At 40.5% G+C, this 19,024-nt stretch overlaps 1 protein-coding gene across 3 annotated transcripts in view; it reads left to right on the plus strand.

Annotated features, from left to right (window-relative positions):
• CFAP47 (cilia and flagella associated protein 47) overlaps nucleotides 1-19,024 on the plus strand; it is a 503,999-nt gene that overhangs the window by 149,712 nt on the left and 335,263 nt on the right. For all 3 annotated transcript variants that reach the window (XM_053311021.1, XM_053311022.1, XM_053311023.1), the window contains 3 exons: nucleotides 48-141; nucleotides 1,144-1,251; nucleotides 4,942-5,137. In XM_053311021.1, the coding sequence (XP_053166996.1) occupies nucleotides 48-141; nucleotides 1,144-1,251; nucleotides 4,942-5,137 (398 nt within the window). The remainder of the gene's footprint in view (nucleotides 1-47; nucleotides 142-1,143; nucleotides 1,252-4,941; nucleotides 5,138-19,024) is intronic.

Raw genomic sequence — 19,024 nt, forward strand, 5'->3', positions numbered from 1 at the left:
ATGTGTCCATTATTTTTAGTTCTTTATTTTTGTTTTCACATTGTTAGAAGTCAAGGAGCATCAGTTCCTCATGTTTTGCCCCAGTTTCTTCTTGACTTTGATGACTATAAGAAATGGACCTATTTACAACTTCTGGCAAAGGTAATTTTAATATCTATGTGCATATCAGTGTTGTTTTTAACCTTACTTTTATGAGTGAATAATTAATCAAAACATATTTAAGAACGTGTTGGTCAGTTTGTTCCTTTTTAAAAGCTGCTCTGGTGTATTGTGTCCTGATTTAGGACATTAGGCATTGGTTTGTTAGCTTGGGGGGAAAAAAATCTTTTTCATGTTATAGTTTATTCTAAATGTGTTATTCATGTCTGTGACTCTTTTACAAGTTAGAACTGGTATTTTGTGTTCCATGTTTAGTGCATCATAATAAAACATATGTAACAGAGAAAATGCACAGTGGTTATTTGCTTATTAAATTTATATTCTGCCTTTCCTCATAAATGTACTTGTAAATTTCACATAAATGTGCATTAATACAGTAATAGAACAATAACCAGTAAAATGTCAGGTTTACCAGCAACCAGATAAATCAATCACAAAAACTTGCCTAAATACAAGTTGAGAGAAGATGGCTAATGAAGGAGCCTGCCTGGGAGTTCCAAACCTGAGGTAATGCACTGGAAAAGGCCCTCTTCTAGGTTCCCACCAATCAAACCTCTAGTGGTGGTGGGAACTGGTGATAGACCCTCTGGAAGTCTCATGTGGGAAGAAGTGGGGCTTTAAGGGTTATGTGGTGCCCAGAGTTATGGATTAATGTGGCAGTTGAGGACTCATCATAGGGTTTGCAGTTTTCTGGATGACAATCTTAGCACTGCCCAATCCAATCCTGTGCTTATTTATTTGAAAGTGCAACTCACAGTGTTGAATGACACTTAGTCCCAAATAAAAACCGATAAGGTGGCAGCCCTGAAGTGCATATCCCTGTATAGATGATGTTCATAGACAGCATTTTCCACATTTATATACTTGTTTCTGTTTGCAGAAGAACTTTTTTTGTGATTGTTATGTTAAAAATTAGTACCTATGTTCTCTGTTAGACAAGTGAAATCAAAATATGAATCCTAAATATTTCATCTTTGTTTGAAGGTTAGTGAGTGTCAGCCCGAGGACAGTTTTGTTTATGTTTTGAATGACAATGTATTTGAGGCTGTGAGCAAGCGCTTATGGACAGATGTACTGCTTCAAATATATAAGGTGAGATGAAGATGTCTGTATTTAGAGAGGAATGAGATGTGTAAAAAATTTGGGTTCCTCCACTCTTGGCAACTCTTTATTCTTTTACCTTTCATTCAAAGACCCCAGAGCATTTACAATTATAAGAAATGTAAAAATATGAAAGGTGTATTATGTGCTGTTGCCCTGGCTCTTCTAACTCCTCATCAAACATTCTGTGCTGACCCTAGGAGAGAAATAGCCCTGAGCCAGAAGCCATGCTAGATGTGTGAGTTTCTGGAAGGGCAGGACCTCATCTCATTCAAGGAGCTAGCGTGGTGTAGTGGTTAGAGTGCTGGACTCGGACCGGGGAGACCCGAGTTCAAATCCCCATTCAGCCATGATACTAGCTGGGTGACTCTGGGCCAGTCACTTCTCTCTCAGCCTAACCTACTTCACAGGGTTGTTGTGAGGAGAAACTCAAGTATGTAGTACACTGCTCTGGGCTCCTTGGAGGAAGAGTGGGATATAAAATGTAATAATAAAAAGGGTGTTACAGTGACACTACTGCTCCCTCCTCCTTTAGGAGCTAACTAAACACCTATCCTAATGGATTCAACTGATCACATCCCAGATAAACAGGATGCTCACCTGTAAGTGATTATCTGGTAGTGATCCATAGACATCCATTAGACTCTCCCAAACCTCCCCTTTGCAGTAGTGCTCAAGTCTTCTTCATAGAACTCGCCTATTGCTCCAAAGATGTATGATTGCTCCGGTGGTCTCCAAGGTACTGACGTGCTGACGCTTCCTCCCTCCTTAAATAGCCACATGGTGACTTGGGGCGGGGTGCAAGTGCAGAGAGGAGCTGTGGTACTCCACACTGGCAGTCTTTAGCACAGGTGCAGAACCAATTTTAATGGATGTCACTGCCATATAATCAGTTACAGGTGAGCAATCTGTTTTTCTTCTTGATGCCATATCTTGTCAGAGCAAGTTGCCTCCTTGGTGGTGTCCACGGTCCTGAAACTATAGCCTGACTTAGGGGGCTAGATGATTCAGGGTGGCCCCTGTTTTTGACTGCCTAAGGTTGGATTGCCCCACTTCTATGAATATGAGAAATATTTATATATTTCTTAACTACTTCTTCTTAACAAAAGTTCCCAACATCTTAACAGAAGTTCCCAAAGTAGTTTACATAAATATAAATAAATAAGATGGCTCCCTGTTCCCAAAGTGCTACCAATCTAAAAAAGAAACATAAGATATACACCAGCAACAGCCACTGGAAGGATGCTGTGCTGGGGATGGATATGGCCAGTTGCTATCCCCCTGCTAAGTAAAGAGAATCATCACTTTAAAGAGGTGCCTCTTTGCTCAATTAGCAGGGGATTCTTGATCTTCTAGATCCTCCTCTTGACTGCACTGGGTTCTTACTCATGGTCAGGACAGGACAAACATGGAAACATTTCTTCATGAGTTTCCTTAACTGCAGGTTTTGAGTAATCTTTTGGCATCAAGCCCAGATTTGATACCAAGTTTAGTTCCACCTGTAATAACCCTTTAAAATAACTTGACATATTATTCACTAAAGAATACTAATATATTCTCACTTTTCAACATAAACATTTTTGTCTCCCCCACCCGCCCCCCTGTCTGCTTTTGTTCCAGTCAATATTTCTGTGACCAATTTCCTATGTTTAAAAGCAAAGCATGGTTCTTTAAAAGAAAACTTGAAACAATGCTCTCATATGCACTGGTTTTAATTTCCCTTAAAATAGAAGTGAAAACGTACTAGTGCAAGTTTGGAAGCTAGGACCAATATTATTTGTGTGACCTTGATAGAATCATATTAGTTAAATTGCTCTGTAAACTAGAGTTGGTGGCTGACATCCAGCTGAACGTTTTGTGTGCCTAAGAATGTTTCATGCCCCTACAGGAGAGGGGCAATTTTTGAGGATCTCCCCTTTCGTCTGTAGCCCTCTGTGCCTTCTGAAAATATGTCCCTGAGGGCTGCAGAACCCCCAAGGGCATATTTTTGGGAGGTGCAGAGGGAAGGAGGGCATTGAAAAACCACCCTTACAATTTCCTTTTAAGTAAAAAGAATAACGAAAAGCTTGAATAATTTTAGCTCAGCCCTAGATTCTAGTGAATGTTTGAACTGAAATCCATGAAGTCTCAGTGGGTGGTTGAAAGGGTACTTATAAATAATGAAAAAATCATCCTTTCCCCCTAATTATAATTAATAATAGAAATGAGGAAGAAAAATTCTAATGGGTTTTATTAACTGTTTTATTAAAAGAAAAAAAAAGAAAAAGGAACCAGTCATAAGAAATTGAACCAGCTAGCAGCTTCCTCTTAATTAGGTTAGAACATTTTAATGCTAGTGTATTAGCAAATAATTGCAAAGGTGTTAGTATTTCTATGCTTGAAATACTAATTGCTTTATTTTTATATAATAGTATAGAATAATATAGTCTAATAGTATGCTTTATTTTTCAGTACCATACGTTGCAGTCCTGTGGACACTTGCTAGGGAATATTCGAAATAACAGTGTTATACAGTGCTCTTCACCAGTGTTCCCTCTTCACAGGGATTCCCAGGTGTTGCTGACTACAACTCCCAGAATCCCCACCTGCAATGGCTTTTGTTTGGGGATTATGTGAGTTGTCAACAACATCTGGGAAACTCTGTAAGAGGGAACACCGAACTTCACTGTTTTTCAAGCGGAGGCCACTTTGGCTAAAAAAGAAAAAACCCTTCAAAGTCAGCAGTTTCCCCTTGCCCTGACCTCTGCAGAGTATTATGCTTTTCTCAGCTCTGGAAGGACTGTTCATAAGAGAGACAAATCTCTTAGAAGGTTTATGGGGGAAGCACTGGGAAGGGCTACACTTCCCAGGATCCTATTCACACATTCCAAGCTGGTGCAGGACTCCATTTTCCTTAAAGGAGCCCCATTGGCACTGGGCAAAGTACAGCACTGCACAGTGAGAATGGCCATCTTTGTACAGTGCCAGGAGACTGTACAGAGTATTCAGCTTTGGCCAAAGCTTCAAAAAGGCCCACTAAGAGTTGGGGAGCAGTGCTTAGGGTTGATGGGGACCACCCCCTGTCCCCAGGCCTTACAATTAGGAACACTGTTGTGATATCTTTATTAGGACCGACTGAAGCATTATAAAATAGTAAACAAGCTTTTGAAGCCATCCAAAGTTTTACATGATGTTAAACAGAGAAGAGCAGCAAGTGGGGCAAGTGAGAGAATAATGGTGGGCATTATGGAAAAGTCTGGAGTGCAGTCTTAATGAAGGAGGTCATGCTATGTAAAGAGATCTCAGGTTGTAATGAGGCATGCTTTGGTGAAGAATCGATGGATGCTCTTCCCTTGAAAATATAAAGGCCAGCAGTTATTCAGATCTGTTTTTAGCATGAATAGGAAGATGTGGGTTCCTTGTAAGGCAGAGAGCAAGAAGTTAAAAGAAGAATCGATAGTCCTTGTATTAGGAAAGCTGGAGATAATTGTAGATGGTGCCATAGTTGGGATCTAAGGAATGTATCCTATTTATTCAGTAGGATTGGGTTGCTTTACCTTTTTTTGTTGATTATGTAGAAGAAACTAAGGGCAGGATCTAGACTAAGTGAGACATGACCAACATGGGTCATTGATTCCAATGGTGCTTAGTCATGACTACCTAGTCTGGATGCTGCCCATTAAAATGGTTTTCTTGTTTCAGATTTTAGTTCTCCAGCGTGTCTCCGTACTTGAAGTCAATAACCTGAACAGTTCAGAAGACCCAGAAAACATTCCAAGAATAAGTGCTGACCCTTTGTCCAGTAATATATATTCTCCATCAGAAAGAATTCTTCTTGCATGGATGAACAGACATTATGAGAAAACACGAAAAATTGTGTGGAAAGACTGCCAAAAAGGTGGGGGGAAATGTTTTTTGCTGGTAGTTTATGTTGGTTTTCTGATTTTAAAAACTATATTTCAGACATGGTGATAAATTCCTTATACTAGCTGTCAGTCATACTATTAATGGTCTCCAAAAATAGTTGCATTTCTTCACTGCTGAAAATAGCTTTAAATAACTGTTTCATTTTTACATCTTGCTGTAGTACAGGAATTTAGAACAGTAGCTCAAATATTATAATGATTTAGAATGTGGCTTGATAGTGAATTGTGATGATCATGTACCTGATGAGGAGTAAAGGCTTTTGTCTGCTTCAGATATTACCAGCTTCTCAATAAGAAAGCTATTTCTCTTAGGAAAGCAAGCATATTGTATATAGGTTATGGCTTGGTTAATGTTGTGTATGCCTCCTCTGCTACATGCCTTCAGTAAAATAAACACATGAAAATCACACGTGACAATCTTTTTGTAGTTTGCCTATCTCACTCTTTCTTTTTTGAAACCAGAATCCTGCCTCTCGCCGCTCGAATGAGTGGCATGGCGTGTTTGCCTGCTCCCCTCCCGTAAGAAGCACAAAACAGGGAGAGGCCCTTGTGGGGGCGGGGCTTCGGCCGCACGTCTCGCTCCAACTCCGCTGGCATTCAGTTTGCTCTGAGAAGGCACCCTCCCGCCCTCCCTATGGTACAGTCTGGGCTCTTGCTGGTCACCTTTTGGGGCTGGGCAGGATTTTGGGGGCATTCACTTGATTGGCCTGTGGTGCACGTCCTTTTTTGCCTGCTCCTGACCATACTAGCCCTTAGTTAGATAGTCAGGCTAATGTCTGTTGGTCACAATTTTGGCAGGTACAGTGCAGTTGGGAATAACATCTGAGGCTGGTGAACACCTTCAGGTAAGCATTCGGCTATAGGTGGGACAGAGCAACTCTCGAGAAACTGCACGGCTCAGGGAGATCTGTCCTGGATCAACCTTCTCTGTCTGGCTAAGCTTCCTGGAATCACTGAACAGCTGCCAGGGAGTGCTGCTATGGCAGAGGCCTGGCATTAGGCCGGCTAGGATGGGCAGCCCCAGCTTTAGAGCATTGGAGGCTACCTGGAGCCAAGGTGTATCGCCGTATGCCATGGGCTAGGCATGCCTTGGTGGGGCGTGCCTATAGATACCACACTGTATGGGGTGGACAGTCAATCCCTGTTAATTGAAGTTGCTGTTTAAAAGTTAAAATAAATTGTGGCCCTAATTTACACCAATACTTATGTCTCATGTCTTCTTGGGTGTGGGACAAAGTCCTTTTTATGTTTGAAGTGGCTCGTGGGCGAGAGCTAAACCTGCCCTTGACCCTTGTGACACTCATGTTTGAGGTTTTGCCTTCCCATTCTCAAGGGATTCCGATTGTAGCTTGTTTATCCTGTAAAAATTCATATGAGCCATTGGGAACTAAGCCTGACTTCTCTGCATAGCCCCTTACTGGATTCCATTACTTAGTCATGCTAGATTGCAACAACTGACATTTGTATTTATGGCTGTGTGGAGGATACACACTGCTGCCAAGCCAACACGTGACACGGATCTCCCTGACAATTGCCAGTTGAACTGCTACCACCAAGTAGACATTTGTGCTCTAGGCTGAGTCTGCCACTACAGTCTTTCAAACTTTTGTTGAAAAAACAAACTTTGGTAGAGTGGTAAGGCCTATAGGCATGGTGTGGATAAATGGAAGCTACAATTTTTCTTTAACGGTAAACAAGAAAAATTTTACTTTGCAATTAATTCAATTTTAAATCAAAAGTTGAAAAAATCCATTAACCAAAAGAGTATAAGGAACAAACAAAATGTGGTCAAAACATATCCACTAACCTGACTCTCTCTGAGTCCTAACTGAAGAGTCCTTGATGCTCACCTTTAGCAGCTCTGGCTTTTCCTTAGTTCATCCTCAGGTCCTGTTCTTTTTCAGTTCCTAGTGTTTTCAGCTCCATAGAGATTACACCACTCTGCCTGTGATGTAACAACTCTTATCTACTGCCACAGCTTTGTGCCTGCAATTCTTAAGTCTCTCTCAGACTGTTTTTCTTCAAGTCTTCAGCTTCAACTGTAAGCTGAATTCCTTTCTGATTCTGCAGTGCCCACCCCCTCCCTTCTGCAGCCTCTAACTGTCCTTCCTCACTCTTTGAGGAAGCCCTCAAATATCACGGGGGTAATGTTTTTGGAAACCACAATATTGAATTGCTTGATCTCCCCAAATAGAATTAGGTTCCTTAGCTAAACAATCTGTTCTTGTGGTGTTAGTGGATGGAATAGCTTGCTTGGGGAAAGTGGCTATTTAAACTTTAAACCTCCCTGTGCATCAGCCGGGAAGCAGAGAAAGGTGTGAAGCTTAAACAACCACTCTTTTCAGTGAATGCTTGAGGAGGTTTAAAAAAGCATTGCAAGAGGCAAGAGTGGGTGGAGCAGCTTCTCTCACACCACTTCTTTCCATCATTGCATTTGCCAGCTAAGAAGTGGGAAGAGTGGCCATTTAAATGTATACCAATTTAGTTGGGGTGATAGAAAACTGCAAATAACTGAAAGTATTCTGACATAACTAAATTGGTATATCGGAAGGTGTCCTGCGAATTGGCGAAATTGCTATTTGAGGGCCACCTGTGTATGTGATAGTATTGTTATTTATTTATGTGTTTGCAAAAAGGAAGTAAAAGAACAGTTTGAAATTTTCAGGCTTTCGGTTTCAAACATTATTATTATTTATTTATTATTAATCAGATTTGTACACCGCCCCAAACTTTTGTCTCTGGGCGGTTAACAATAGCATAAAACAAATTAAAACATATACAAAAACTTAAAATAATTTAACAATTTAAAAATCCACCACAGATTAAAATCTAAAAATTTAAAAAGCTTAAAAAGCTTGGGTGAAGAGGTGAATTTTCAAATGCTTTTAAAAAATTGTTAGAGATGGGGAGGATCGTATTTCAGTAGAGAGTGCATTCTACAGTCTCGGGGCGGCAACCGAGAAGGCCCGTCCCTGTGTGGCCACCCAGCTGAGCTGGCAGCAACTGGAGACAGACCTCTCCAGACAACCTCAATGGGTGGTGGGGCTCATAATGAAGAAGACTTTCTCTTAAATACCCAGGACCTAAGCTACTTAAGGCTTTAGAAGTTATAACTAGCACTTTGTATTTTGCCTGGAAATCTATTGGCAGCCAGTGTAGCTCTATCAGCAAAGGAGTGATGTGACCTCTCCAAAATGACCCAGAGACCAACCTGGCCGCTGCATTCTGTACCAGCTGAAGTTTCTGGACTACGTACAAAGGCAGCCCCACATAGAGCGCATTTCAGAAGTGAAGTCTGTAGGTTACCAGCATATGTACCACTGTTGTGAGGTCATTGATCTCAAGAAACGGACATAGCTGGCGTATCAGCCAAAGCTGATAGAAAGCCCCTCTAGCCACCGCCTCAACCTGAGATACCAGGGAGAGGTGTGGATCCAGAAGTACTCCCAGACTGTGACTCCCATACTTCCCCGTTTTGGGGAAGTGTGACCCCATCTAGAACAGGGAGATCAAAATTGTTTCTGGAGTTCTGACCCCGCACACTGGATTGTCGTATCTGGATTCAGTCTCCGTTTATTCTTCCTCATCCAGCCCCATTACTCCTTCCAGGCAAGCATTTAGGGAGGTTATGCCATCTCCTGATTATTCATTTATTGAATAATTATTATGGATGGTAAATTTGAATCATAGCAAATTTGAATCTGAGAAAGATCTTCTATTTCTCTTGGGCATTATGCCATTTTGGAATTATTGATCTGATCATTGGGTGTTGAAAATCTGAGAACAAAAGCAGCTAAAATATGATGACTATATTCAGTATTTTTTCTAAATAAAAAATCATTCAAACCTTTCCTCCAGCATATCCCCATGTAAAAAGAACTGCATTCAGCTAATGTCAGTGTCAGGATTGTGTTTGCAAAGTTTGGTATCTGTAGGTCATTGAGAAGTATGTGAAGTATGTTAGTGTGAAGTTATTTCACTCTAACAAATTCTTCAAAATATATAATAGAAGACACGAGCTAACTAATTATGAGATAAAGTTTCACATTTAAAAAGCAGTTGTTTTGACTTTATTTGAATTTTACAGTTTTATTGTTGTAAACCTCCTAGAGATTTTTATAGTGGGTGGTATACAAATATGTTAGTTAGTTAAATAAACAAACAAACAAACAAATAAATAAATAAATAAATAAATCCCATTTCTAAAAGACATAGTGGAAAACAAAAGCATTTTCTGTTACCTGTTTATCCAAGCAGAAATTCAGCTCAATTGATCTCATTCACACAGATGAGATCAAGCAAATTCTTACTATATGTATTAGTTAACTAGTATTCTGTTTGCAGTCCTGTTTTCTTCATATGCAGGACATACCTGCAAAGGTTTTTATATTATAGCATGGCTGTTGGCCTTCTAAGGTAGTTTTATAACGAGTTCAGACTTGGTCATTGTTGGAAATTCTCTGTGGTGAGAGAATCCCTTTCTCATTATAGCAGAGTGCACAGAGGCACAACACAGCGGATTTAGTTAGGCATGCGTGTATGCTGAGAGTAAAGTAACTTGGAGCCAATTCATAGTTTCAAATCAATATAAAAGGCATTTATTAAGGAACTCCATTCTAGTTAGGAAAGTGAGGAGTTAGGATCTCTAATCTATCTACCTAGCTGGATGCAGATGGATTCTGCATCTTCTCTGAACATATGGTGCAGGGAGAGAGGCTTGCCATGTTGCAAGGTAGAAGGGCAGGTAGGGAAGAGAGAGAGAGAAAGGAAGTTGATCCCTAAGAGTAGCAATCTACATTTCAAAGGGATAGTATCAGAGCAGTGGAGAAGGGATGACCAATGTCTTGACTCTCTAGCCCTCTGACTCACTAGTCTGTCCTCCACTGTCTGAGACAAGAGACAGCGCAAAGTCCTTTAACTTCCAACACCCCCTCTCGATGTCTCGTGACTCAGCTCACAAGATTCATTTTCTCTCTCAGCTTTTCAAAGCGGGTTCTTGGTAGTGGCTTAGTGAGTATGTCTGCAAGCATTTCATTTGTTGGGCAGTAGATCAGCTTGATTAGTCCATCCTTCTGCAGACTTCGCACTACATGGTACTTCACACCAATATGTTTGGTACGCCTTTTTACATCTTCTTGTTTGGAGAATTCAATGCAGCTTTGGTTGTCCTCATACACTGGTATGGGCTGTGGTACATCTGTGCCTAGGTCCTTCAGAAGTTGATACAGCCATTGTATCTCGTGACTGCCCTGTGCAGCTGATACATATTCCACTTTAGTGGTTGATGATGCTACTATGTCTTGCTTTGTGCTTGACCAGCTTATGACTCCATCTCCATAGAAGATTACAGTATGTAACCACTGGTGGATTTCCTTTCTGTTAGATCTCCACCCCAGTCTGCATCTACGTATGCTTCTAGTTTTGGTTGACTGTTAGCTGGTAGCTTGAGCTTAAAGTGTGCAGTACCCTTTAGGTACCTAACAAGTCTCTTAATTGCATTCCAGTCCTTGACTGTTGGTGATGCAGTCTTTCTGCAAAGTAAGCCAACTGCTGTACTAATATCTGGCCTAGTGAGTGTACTAATGTATAAAAGCTTACCCAATGCTTCACGATATCTATGGTTGTCAGATAGTGGCTCAGTTTGATCTTCTTGCTTTATGTAGTTCACTTCCATTGGAGTTGCTGTAGGATTCGCATTTTCCAGTCTGAGCAGGTTTATCAAGTCTTTAATTTTCTGTTCTTGGTTGATGAGGAAACTTCCATCTTTCTCTCTTTGTACTTGAATGCCCAAGTAGTGTGCAATGTTGCCAAGTCGCTTGACTTCACATCTCTGTTCAGATGATGCATTATTTCCTTGCTGTCATCTGGATTTTCATAGGCAAGACTCAAACCATCAACATACGCCAAAATGTAGGTCCACTTGCCATCTATGCACCTCGTATATAGACAGGGATCCGCGTTGCTTCTTTTGAAGTTTGCTTGAAGCCGCATATCATTCAGTTTTATGTTTCATGCTCTGGCAGCTTGTTTTAAACCGTAAATGCTCTTTTGCAGTTTGCATACATAGTCCTCTTTGCCTTTTTCTAAGAAACCTGGTTGTTGTTGCATGTAAATATCCTCTTCTAGTTCGCCATGCAAGAATGCAGTTTTCACGTCTAGGTGTTCAACATGCATTCCTTTGCTAGCAGCAATACTTAACAGAGTCCTTACTGTGGTATGTTTAACCACTGGTGCAAAGGTTTCATCATAATCTTCTCCATATTTCTGTGAATATCCTTTTGCTACTAATCTGGATTTGTAGTGCTGAATCTCACCATCAGCATCATGTTTGAGTTTGAAAACCCATTTGCAGCCTATAACTTTCCTTCCTTGAGGTAACTTAGTAAGAGTCCAGGTTTTGTTTTTCTGTAGAGCCTCCAGCTCTTCAATTGCAACTTGTTTCCACTTCTGGGCTTCTGGTTGTGGTAGCTGGGATATTTCCTCCCATGATGAAGGTTCTGGTTGTTCCACCATTCTTGCGAGGTAGAACGGTCTCTGAGCTGGAACACCTCTGTTTGAGCGCGTTGATCGCCTCACCTCACCCTCTGTGGTCCCTTCCATTACCTCAGGTGCGTCTGGTGGATCGCTGGGGGTCTCTGTGTCGAGCGTGGTTGGTTCTGGATCTGCTGTCTCCTCCTCCTCAATTCCTCTGAGATCAGGAAGCATAATCCAGTCATCAGAGTGCTTGGTCTGGTTGCTTGCTTCTGTGTAGGCCCCCTCCGAAGGTGTAGCTCTTTCATTCTCATCAAAATACACCGCTCTGCTTATGGTTATCCTGTTGGTGTCAGGCTCCAGAATTCTGTAGCCTTTGGATTGTGCTGAGTAGCCTACAAAAATCCCTTTTGTGGCCCTAGCCCCTAACTTAGTCATTTTTTCCTTTGGGATGTATGAGTAAGCCGTGCTTCCAAAGACACGCAGGTGCGTCATGGACGGCTTATGACCATGCCAAAGTTCATATGGTGTTGTTCCTATAGGCTTTGTGTGCATTCTGTTTTGTATGTATGTAGCAGTCATGATGTCTTCTCCCCAGAATTTTTGTGGGAGGTGTGCGTCAGCAAGCATGCATCTTACCATGTCCAGTAGACTTCTATTCTTTCTTTCTGAGATTCCATTTTGGGATGGGCAGTAAGCTACCGTGGTTTGATGCACGATTCCATGTTCTCTCAGGAACTGCTGTGTGGCGCTGGACATATATTCTCCTCCATTGTCTGTGCGTAGGATCTTTGGCTTCCAGCCAAATTTGTTGCTTGCCATCGCCACATATTCTTTTAATTTCTCCAGCGTCTGTGATTTCTCCTTTAGTAGGAATACACACGTGTATCGTGAGAAATCATCTGTTATTGTTAGAAAATATTTTTGATTACCTATGGTTGCTGGTAGTGGTCCAGATATATCGCTGTGGATCAGCTCCAGGGGTCTTCCTGTCTTCCTTTCACTCTGCTTAGGAAATGGCTTGTTAACTGCTTTGGACTCAAGACAACAAACACAGTTAGTTACAATGTCACATGGTACAAAATCAATGCCATTAGCTAATCCCTTTTCCTTCATGTTCTGGATTGACTCATAGCTCCTGTGTCCCAGGCATCTATGCCACAGTTGCAAGCAGTTTTCATGCAGGCATGACTTAGCAAGGTTCACTTCATTAGGCTGGTATGCCTCAGGTTTGGACTGGGCTGGTCTTTCTCTGTCTGTAGATTGCTCCTCCACACTGTAAAGACCTTTTGGATTTAGAGCCTACAAGGCAAACTTCTCCATTCTGGGAAACAACACATTGACAATTTTTAATATACAGTTCACAGCCTTGTTTCTCTAGCTTGGATATTGAAATCAAGGAGCTTGAGAAGTCAGGGATATACAAAACATCTTTAAGAAAAAATGGTTTAACAGATCCATCCAGCAATTTGCAATACAAAACTCCTTCACCTTTCTTCTTGGCTTTAATTGTAGTATTATTGCCCAAATAAACAGTCTCTTCAGGAATATCAAACAGTTCAGTATAGAAACCCAGATTATTTGAAATATGCACAGATGAACCAGACTCAAAAATAAACTTTTCATCGCTTTGCATGAGGTTAACATTAAAGTTCCTGTTCGAATATCTTTCTGTATTAAAATTCTGATTCTTGGGGCAGTTCGCCACCTTGTGGCCAAATTGGTTACACAGAAAACATCTAAAGGCATTAGTCCCAGTTGGCCTCATTTCAGGAGCAGTCTCTCTGCTGGTGGTCATGTGACCTCTCTCTCTGGACTGAGTTTCCTTGGTGGCAATGAAGCCAGATCTCTTTGTATGTAAATGTGGGGGGCCCATGTGGTTTCCTCTTGTAGCATTCCCTCCCCGGGTTTCCTCTGGAATGATCAATTGTTGCTTTAAGGGCAAAGTTACTTGCCAATTCACTTTCATAGCGTGAATTCAAAACTTTTCTCCTGTTTGCCTCTGAAGATAATGTTTGTACTGCTTTATCAAAGCTTAGATTGGTGTGGGTTTCCAATTGGCCTATTATACTGCTATAGCTGGGGGGCATGCTTAGGAACAGAGCTTCCAGCTTCTGACTCTCTGAAAATTCCTCCCCTGCCTCTTTAAATTGAAAAAAGAAATCTTCCAAAAATCCCACAAATGTAGAAAAACAGTCCCCATCTTTATACTGAAGATCCTGCATTTTCTTTCTCAAGTTAAAGGTGTATGCCCACCCCTTCTTCATATGCAAGGAATCTAGCTTGCTTAGCATTTGCTTTGAGTTTCCAAGATCACATATCGCATAAAGGAGATTTTTACTCACAGAAGCTGCGATTAGCGCTCCAGCTTTCGCATCCTTGATTAGCCAGTTTTGTTTGGCAGTTTTCTCAGCAGCTGTGGTTCCATCTGCGGGGGGGTCCTCTTCAGTAACTTTTTGGAGTCCTCCTGCTTTCAGTGCAATCCTCAATCTGGTTTTCCATTCCAAATAATTGTCTGCATTCAGGATAGTCAGCCTGAGTTTTACCTCTAGGTAAGTAGCCATCCTCGCTGGCTCCAAAAGGCAGTTGCTGTAGATTAGCAATTCAAAGTGTCCACGCTAGATCTCACTGGATCTCCTGGAACAAACCTAACTCTCTGGTTGCAGCACACGCAGCTCAAAATACTGGGTTCCCATAACCTGTTGGAAATTCTCTGTGGTGAGAGAATCCCTTTCTCATTATAGCAGAGTACACAGAGGCACAACACAGCGGATTTAGTTAGGCATGCGTGTATGCTGAGAATAAAGTAACTTGGAGCCAATTCATAGTTTCAAATCAATATAAAAGGCATTTATTAAGGAACTCCATTCTAGATAGGAAAGTGAGGAGTTAGGATCTCTAATCTATCTATCTAGCTGGATGCAGATGTATTCTGCATCTTCTCTGAACATATGGTGCAGGGAGAGAGGCTTGCCATGTTGCAAGGTAGAAGGGCAGGTAGGGAAGAGAGAGAGAGAAAGGAAGTTGATCCCTAAGAGTAGCAATCTACATTTCAAAGGGATAGTATCAGAGCAGTGGAGAAGGGATGACCAGTGTCTTGACTCTCTAGCCCTCTGACTCACTAGTCTGTCCTCCACTGTCTGAGACAAGAGACAGCGCAAAGTCCTTTAACTTCCAACAGTCATAACACATTTTAATTAGCTCAGCTATTGAAAAATGCAGTTCTGATGGATTATTCCCATTCTTGAAATATAGTTGCTATAGTAGAACAGTACTTTTAAAAGCCATTTATAAATTGAAAGTTTTATATTTTTTCCCTTGAAGCATACTTGGTTTTTGCCTCAATAGGGACTTTTTGTGAAATCAAGGCATCCTCTGACAAGAGCATGTTTTAAAGTCAGTTGTGTGATTTACTTTAGTGACAGTACTACATACTGCTGCAATTTTAGTTGTTACTTCATTACATCAGTAAAAATGTAAAAGATATGAATGCCAATAATGGTTCTTCCATGGAATTAGTAGAGCATTAAATCTGAAGTCTGAATTAGGAGAGCATTAACATTTAAAATAATGAGCAAAATGTTCCGATGTGAAGTTAGTACTTAAAGATATGATGTACCTTTTGGTGTAAGGAAAATATGGAATTCCCAAATGGCTTTTCTCACCAATATAGTAAAGTTTTGCAAGAGTGTGACTGAACTGAAAAGTTAGATATGTCACTTTTAATTAACGCTTTCACTGTTATAGCAATGCACCAATACTTGTTCAACTTCAGGGGCATGTGCATCCTATGTGATTTTGTTTTCTGTTCCTAATTAGTCACTGGTTCAAGAAATGGCACAAAAGCCTAAAAATACTTTTAAAAACCATTTTATTTAAGCAAACTTCAAAATTATGTGATTATGTGTTATCTGCTCTAAACTGTTGTTCATGCCTGTAAAATCCCCTAATTGTCTGATCCTATCCACCACTGTGCCATAAAAATAATGCATAGGGTAAAGGCAAGAGCCAGGACCTTTGCACATTTGTGTTGGTGGCTAGTGCTGGCATGCATACTATATGATAGGCCTGAGCTACTTAAGTAATGGGCTCTGTGTGGAACTATTACCATGTGGAAGCATTTTTGGCAGCCTTTTGGTGGCTTCTGTTAACCTATTTATTGTCCCTATGCTTGCTTAAAGTTTGTACTGTTTTCTTACAAATTTAATTTCCCCTGTATTTGTCACTGTTCTAGCCTGAATAGATGTCTTCCTAATATTTATGAGTTAATCATGGGTCACAGAACTAAAGTATTTTTTACATTTTATTAATGATACTATTGAAATTGGATTTTTCTTTTTTAAAATAGGACTCATTATTACAACTTTCTGCTGCATTATGCCTTTTTAGTATATGGATGTTTCTTATAGGAATAAAAAAATCATTGCAAGTTAGCTTCATGGAAAGTGGGATCTCCACCTTTCTTTGGTACTGGGGTGGTTGTTACTCTGCATACCCAAATGCAGAGTTGATCATTGTCTGTATTTGAAGTCAAGTGAGAGGGAAAGACAAAACTATCTGTTTAGCCTCTTTAAAGCCATACAGGTGGCAGTTCTATCTGAAAATTTAGTGTGATAGTTTTGGTGTTTAGTAAGTAGAGTGAACAGTACCTTTAATTCCATGCAAGTTGAATATCAGCATGACATTGCAACAAAATCTTTGAACTAGTTACTATTGAGGAGTGAGGCAAAATGACAGGTCATAAGTTTGATCTTGCATGTGCTGTACCTTTTTTCTTGACGGCTTCTTAGATTATATCCTCAGGCTCTTTGTTGTAACAAGGACACTAAATAAAGTACTTTCCCACATGGATTTTCACCCTGCACAATGACAATATTAAGCCCTGACAATACGAGCACCTGTAGAAATTTGTTTTAAATAATTCTTTTTGACCTATTCTTCAAATGGATTTTTGGATCACTAATAGAAGGCTTGATTATGCCTTCACAGCCTTGTACTTCAAAAGTCAGAAAGAGATAATCTTAAATGTCAAATGACATTTCTGTCATGAATTATGTATATCTTTGTGGTGAAGACTTAGTAGTAAATTATTTTTTATGAAATCTGTCCAGATGAGGAGTATCTGATCTCAAAAACAAGTGTCGAATATACCTACCTCAAATTTTAGGGTGTGTGTGTGTGTGTGTGTGTGTGTGAGAGAGAGAGAGAGAGAGAGAGAGAGAGAGAGAGAGAGAGAGGGAGGGTAGTAATGTGTGTTACAATGAATACCTATAATACTACTGTAATTATCCAAATAGAAGGCAGCTCAGAATTCAAGGTGATGCCTTAAAAGGTAGAGGTTAAAAATAGGTTATACCTGTATTTACCCCAAAGAAAGAGGACTCTGAATTCAAGATGACTGCTCCTTCTTATTTAACAGAAAAAAATGGGGAAAACCCTCATCTTGCATTCGGGTGAATACGGTAGATAACTTCTCAAATGTCTGGAAACTCAAAAGATGTATCAGTTAATACTGACAGACACCTAAAAGTGCTAAAAGGCAACATTCACTTGAGTAGTTCTGAAAAGTCTATATCTATTGTCAGATACTGAAAAATTTACCTGATTGCCAGCATTCACATGTGAATGTTCACATTAACCACCACATTGTAGACACTGTCAGCATTCACCTGTGTATTTCTGACAAGTTGGAACAGGACTGTTGGCGGGGTAGGGAGCAGTGTCTTTGGGCAGCTGCTGAGGATCCAACATATAAGAAAGGCACACTGCTCAGCACCATTACCACTAGTTCACTCGCTCAGGTGAGGAACACAGTTGCTGTTCACATCCCTGCTCCCTCTTTCTAGATGGGAGTGAGGATTGGGCCCGCTGAGCCAAGTTCTCTGCTGCTGCCCAGGGGGAGAGGAAGGCAAGTGAGGAGACTGCTGCAGTGGCTGCTTTTCCTTCTCACTGCTTCTACTTGCTCATCTAGCAGCAAATGCATTGGTGGTGGTAAGGCACTTTTGACAGCAAGAAGGCAGCAAGCTGAGCTGGGGGTCTGTACATCTACTATGTCTCGAATGATCTTGGCAAATAACTGCAGGGCTATAAGAGGTTGCTATAAAGTGCATAAAACAGCTTTGCACATCATTTCACAAATGTGACTACTCTACAAAAATATTTGGTGGTCTTTATATAAATACATATGTATTTTTTTTTCAAACACTGCCTTTTGGGGAAAATAAGTCAAAGGAAAAATATGTTGGGGTTCTAAAAAATCTGTATATCTTGATAGAACTTTAAAGGACGGTATAGAAAAATCATGGTCACAACTGCGTAGCAACTTTATTAGCTCCTCTTTACAGATCCTGACTGACCAAAGACAAAACAAACATTATTTTTGTTCACACTGTCTCCTGTTTACCACAAAACTGTCCAGGGTTTTATAGGTGAACCATATCTCTTCTTTCAAAGACTCTTGAATTTGAGTCAAGTTTTTCCAAAACTTTGAGAAAGAACAGATCTCCTCTGAAATAGATCGCCTCTGAGTATTCTTAAAATGCCTTTTTTATTGACTGAGTGGCATATGAAGTTTTTCAATAGCCCTCAGATTACATACAAAAAGAGTTTCCAGGCTGTTTTCTCTTAAGGCTGCTGCAGCCTTTGGAGTAAATGGAAACAGATAAAGTTACTGTTTACTTTTCCCTGTGACAGTCTTGGGGCAAGAAAAAGACTTGGGATGGAGGCACTTGAAGGGACTGCCTTTCCCCACAGAAATCTGCCCACTCTGTGAAAACATCTCGAGAGTCACTCTTGTGTGCCTTTGGAGGTGCACTGGGTGGCCACATGAGAGAGGGTCTTCTTTTTGTGGCTGCCCCTTTCTTTTGGAACTCACTGCCCTGGGAGCTTAAGGGTATTTCAACAGTTGGTTAAGACTTATCTTTTTTGGTTAGTTTCTCTGAATTTGTTTGCCTGCTTTGTTTTCTCCCTTGTTGTGTCCTTGTTGTGTTGTGTTTTAAACTGTGCTTTATTTTTACCTTGATATATATTTCTTTGGAAAGAAACATGGGGTATATATATTTTAAAATAGCTAGATTTTTAAGAAGTATTTATATCCCATCCCTCCAGCACAGTGCTACATGTGATGGCTCACAACAACAATAAATCACATTAAAACCACACAAAAATAAGCAGGCACCAAAGTAGTATAAAAATAGGATAAATACTGGCTAAAAAGTGGAATTCCAATTAAAACCTAGTATGAAAATGGTGTAGCTAACAGGTCTAAAAATCCTCTCTAAAGAGGAGGATCTTGAAATCCTTTTTTAAAAATCCTAAGAGAGGAAAGCGAGGTCAACTTCCTTTAGATGACGTTCCAAAGCCAAGGGGGCATAACTGAAAAGGCCCTG

This window comes from Hemicordylus capensis, chromosome 3 (genome assembly GCF_027244095.1).
Source record: "Hemicordylus capensis ecotype Gifberg chromosome 3, rHemCap1.1.pri, whole genome shotgun sequence".
Classification (NCBI taxonomy): domain Eukaryota; kingdom Metazoa; phylum Chordata; class Lepidosauria; order Squamata; family Cordylidae; genus Hemicordylus; species Hemicordylus capensis.